Source organism: Amblyraja radiata, chromosome 12 (genome assembly GCF_010909765.2).
Source record: "Amblyraja radiata isolate CabotCenter1 chromosome 12, sAmbRad1.1.pri, whole genome shotgun sequence".
Taxonomy (NCBI): domain Eukaryota; kingdom Metazoa; phylum Chordata; class Chondrichthyes; order Rajiformes; family Rajidae; genus Amblyraja; species Amblyraja radiata.
Window position 1 is genome coordinate 61,361,304 of NC_045967.1, and position 4,636 is coordinate 61,365,939.

A 4,636-nucleotide genomic window follows, 5' to 3' on the forward strand; every position below is an offset into this window, starting at 1 on the left:
CCTGCCGTGGTTACCGTTGGCAACGTCCCATAGTGATGTCATAGATGCGCTCGGCAGCTTGTGATTGGTGGACTGTTAGTGGCCTCGTCCCTCTCCCCCCTCTCTCTCCCTCTCTCTCACCGTCCAGTGCGGATCGGCTCCATCTTGGGCCGCGGCTAAACGTCATAACCGGGCTGCAACCTGCGGGGCAACGAGTCGGGGCTGTACGTGACGTCATTTCCGGGCTCATGCCCCCTCTCTCTCCCTCCCCCTCTCGAGAACCTTCGAGCGGGGCGGCCCTAGCCCGGAAATGACGTCGCTGCCCCGAACGCCCTTTGCCCCGCTGTCTGCGGGGCGGCCTCCGCCCGGAAACGACGCATCTGTCGCGGCCAAGATGGAGCCGATCCGCACTGAACGGTGAGAGAGAGAGAGAGATGGAGAGAGTGTGGGGGAGGTAGAGAGACAGAGGGGACGGAGATAGAAGCGGCGGAGAGAGAGAGAGGGTGGGGAGGGAGAGAGATGGATTGAGTAGAGAGAGAGAGGGTAGAGAGACAGAGGGGGAGAGTGAGAGGGGCAGATATATAGAAGGTGGAGAGAGAAGGGATGGAGAGACAGAGAGCGGGGAGTTGAGGAGAGAGAGAGATATCTGAGCGGTGGGGGCTGAGAGGGGCGGGAATAATGGGAGAGGTTCAGAGAGAGAGAGAGAGGACACAGTCCGGGGGAGGGAGAGAGACTGGAGAAATTGGGTGAAGTGAGTAGTGGGGGGAAGCAGGGAGCAAAGGGAGGAATTCAAGGGGAAGTGGGTTTGGTGCCGAGGGGGAGGAATGGGGGGGCAGGGAACTGCGGGAGGGGGGGGGGAGACGGGTCAAGTGAGTAATGGAAGGGGTTAGGGAGCCTGGTGGGGGTTCACACTGCTTGGGGGTGGGGAGGAGGGAGCAAAGGGGGGTAAGGAGCAGGAGGCGGCAGGGGTAAGGGGTAGGTTGCCACAGGGAGGAGGTCACATTGTTTGGGGGTGGGGAGGGTGTTGCAGTTTAGGAAGTCAACCCAGGGCAGGGTCTTTACTGAATGGCGGGGCGCTGGGGCAATAGACAAAGGACAGTAGGTGCAAGAATAGGCCATTCGGCCCTTGGATCCAGCACCGCCATTCAATGTGATCATGGCTGATCATCCCCAATCAGTTCCCCGTTCCTGCCTTCTCCCCATATCCCTTGACTCCACGATCTTTAAGAGCCCTATCTAGCTCTCTCTTGAAAGTATCCACAGAACCGGCCTCTGAGGCAGAGAAGTCCACAAACTCACAACTCTGTGTGAAAATGTGTTTCCATGTCTCTGTTCTAAATGGCTTACCCCTTATTCTTAAACTGTGTGGCCCCCGGTTCTGGACTCCCCCAACATCGGGAACATGTTTCCTGCCTCTAGCGTGTCCAAACCCTTAACAATCTTATATGGTTCAATAGGATCCCATCTCATCCTTCTAAACTCCAGAGTGTACAAGCCCAGCCTCTCCATTCTCTCAGCTTATGACAGTCCCCCACACCCCGGGAATTAACCTGGTGATCCTACGCTGCTCTCCCTCAATAGCAAGAATGTCCTTCCTCAAATTAGGGGACCAAAACTGCACACAATACTCCAGGTGTGGTCTCATTAGGACTCCGAACTCTGAGCCTTGCGTAATGTGTAGAGCCGCGGGATCTAGGAGTGCGGATACGAGTTGGGCCGAAGGTCCTCTTTCCAACACTGTATCACTCCATGACTCTATGACAAAGTGCTGGAGTAACTCAGCGGGTCAGGCAGCATCTGTGGAGAAGATAGACACAAAGTGCTGGAGTAACTCAGCAGGTCAGGCAGCATCTGTGGAGAGAGGAATGGGTGGCGTTTTGGGTTGACGCCCTTCTTTGGTTTAGATCAGTTTAGAGATGCAGCGCGGAAACAACAGGTCTTTCGGCCCATGGGGTCTGCGCCGACCAGCGATCACCCCGTACACTAGCACTGTCCAACGCACATTGGGGACAATTTAGCTATTTTGTGGAGGCCAATTAATTTACAACTATACCGCTGCGCCAGTGTGCAGCGCAGAATTGTATAATGGTTTCCCCCGCCATAAACGCACCCAATATGTGCTAGGAATGTCCTGTTTGCCAGCTTGTTGACCCTCAGTGTTCCCCTCCCGCAGGGTTTAGGAGCCGTTGCTGTGGACGGAGAGACAGGAACGTGAGCGGCCATTGAGGGCGGCCAGGGTGCCGGTGAGCCCCCCATCTGCTCGGTGTGCGGGCCGGGCATCGAGGGCTGATCTTCGATGGAGGACCACATGACGGGGCACAACAAGGAGAAGCGTTATGAGTGCGACGTGTGTGGCAAGGCCTGGCAGTACCCGAGCAAGCTGGAGGCCCACCGGCGGGTGCACATGATAGAACGCCCCTTCAACTGCATAGAGTGCGGCAAGAGCTTCAAGAGGGCGGATGTGCTGGAGGCCCACCGGCGGGTACACACGGGCCAGAAGCCCTATGGCTGCTTTACATGCGGCGAGAGCTTTACCCAGTTGTCGAGGCTGCGGGAGCACCAGCGGGTGCACAGCAGTGAGCGGCCCTTCACCTGCTCCGACTGCGGCAAAGGCTTCAAGTCGCCCAAGGATCTGAAGGAGCATAGCCGCGTGCACACCGGGGAACGCCCCTACACATGCAGCGACTGCGGCAAGGGCTTCACCAAGTCTAGTAACCTGCTGGTGCACCAGCACACCCACACCAGCGAGCGCCCCAACACATGTGCCCAGTGCGGCAAGGACTTCACCCAATCCGGCAACCTGGTGCTGCATCAGCGCACCCATACCGGCGAGCACCCCTTCACCTGCGCACAGTGCGGCAAAGGCTTCACCCACTCCAGCAACTTGCTGAGGCACAAGCGCACCCACACCGGGGAGCGCCCCTTCACCTGCGCCCAGTGCGGCAAGGGCTTCACCCACTCCAGCAACTTGCTGAGGCACCAGCGCACCCACACCGGGGAGCGCCCCTTCACTTGCGCCCAGTGCGGCAAGGGCTTCACCCGCTCAGACCGCCTGCTGGATCACCAGCGCACCCACACTGGCGAGCGTCCCTTCACCTGCGCCCAGTGCGGCAAGAGCTTCACCCAGTCCAGGAGCCTGCAGCAGCACCAGCGCACCCACACCAGCGAGCGCCCCTACACCTGCGCCCAGTGCGGCAAGGGCTTCACCCGCTCCACCTATCTGATGTCCCACCAGCGGGTGCACGCCGGCGACCGTCCCGTCCCCAGCCCGGTGTGTGGAGAGCGCTTTGCCATGGCCTCCCACGCCCTCCCTCACCAGCACGTGCACACCAGTGGCCAGCCCTACGACTGCCCGTACTGTGGTGAGGAGTTTGACAGCTCGCGGGGGTTGCGGCAGCACCGGCGGACCCACGTCGGCGAGCAGCTGCTCCCACTGTGACAAGAGAGCACGGGGGCTGCGGGAGCACCAGTGATACACACCGGAGAGAGGTCCTTTGTGTGCGCTGAGTGTGGCGAGGGTTACACCCGCCTTGACCACCTGCTGGACCACTGACGAGTCCACACCGGCCAGCGCCCTTTCATCTACCCTCTCTGCAGCAAGGCCTTTGCCCGCTCCTCCAGCCTGCTGGCACACCGCCACGTGGATAGATAGGCGCTGTTTAAGTAGACACAAAAGGCGGGAAGAAATGGATAACGTTTCAGGGTCGAGACCCCATCTTCAGTGTCGACCCGATATGTCACCCATTCCTTGTCTCCAGAGATGCTGCCTGTTCTGCTGAGTTACTCCAGTACTCTGAATGTCACCGATCCATGTTCACCACAGATGCTGCCTGACCCGCTGAGTTTCTCCAGCACTCTGTGTTAGTTATAAAGTGATACAGTGTGGAAACAGGCCCTTCGGCCCAACTTGCCCACATTGACCAACATGTCCCAGCTACACTAGTCCCACCTGCCTGTGTTTGGTCCATATCCCTCCAAACTTGGCCTATCTATGTAACTGTCTAACTGTTTCTTGGGATAGTCACAGCCTCAACTACCTCCTCTGACAGTTTGTTCCATACTCCCACCACCCTCTGTTTGAAAAAGTTACCCCTCAGTTTCCTTTTAAATCTTTCCCCCTTCACCTTGAACCCATGTCCTCTGGTCCTCGATTCCCCCAGTCTGGGCAAGTGATTCTGTGCATCTAACTAAATTGTGCTCTATGCAAGATTCCAGAATCTGCAGTTTCTTGTGTCTCCCTCACCTGTATCCACCTATCACTTCTGAAGAAGGGACTCAGCCTGAAACTTCTCCCATTCCTTTTCTCTAGAGATGCTGCCTGTCTCGCTGTTACTCCAGCATTCTGTATCCACCTATCACTTGCCAGGCTTTGTCCAGCCCCCAACTCGCTTTTCCAGCTTCCTCACCCCACCCTCTCCACTGAGTCTGAAGAAGGGCCCTGACTCAAAACGTCGTCTGTCCATTCCCTCTAAAGCGGTGGAGGGACTCAGTTGGTCAGGCGGCATCTGTAGAGGGAAGGCAATCCAAGGCGACCACTCCCACCTCTCCCTTTCTCCACCCCCCACAACAAGCAGTCTGAAGAAGGGTCTTGACCTAGAATGTTGCCTGTCCATGCTCTCCAGAGGTGCAAGTTACTCCAGGAGATTGTGTCTCTTTT

The 4,636-nt window shown here is 57.7% G+C and overlaps 1 protein-coding gene across 1 annotated transcript; it reads left to right on the forward strand.

Annotated features, from left to right (window-relative positions):
• Positions 1 to 289: 289 nt before the first annotated feature.
• On the forward strand, positions 290 to 3,229 carry LOC116979339 (zinc finger protein 239-like; the record flags this gene model as incomplete). Its single annotated transcript, XM_033030945.1, has 2 exons — positions 290 to 386; positions 2,592 to 3,229. Coding segments are annotated over exons 1-2 (735 nt in total), but the record flags the coding sequence as incomplete, so codon positions are not given.
• Positions 3,230 to 4,636: the final 1,407 nt, after the last annotated feature.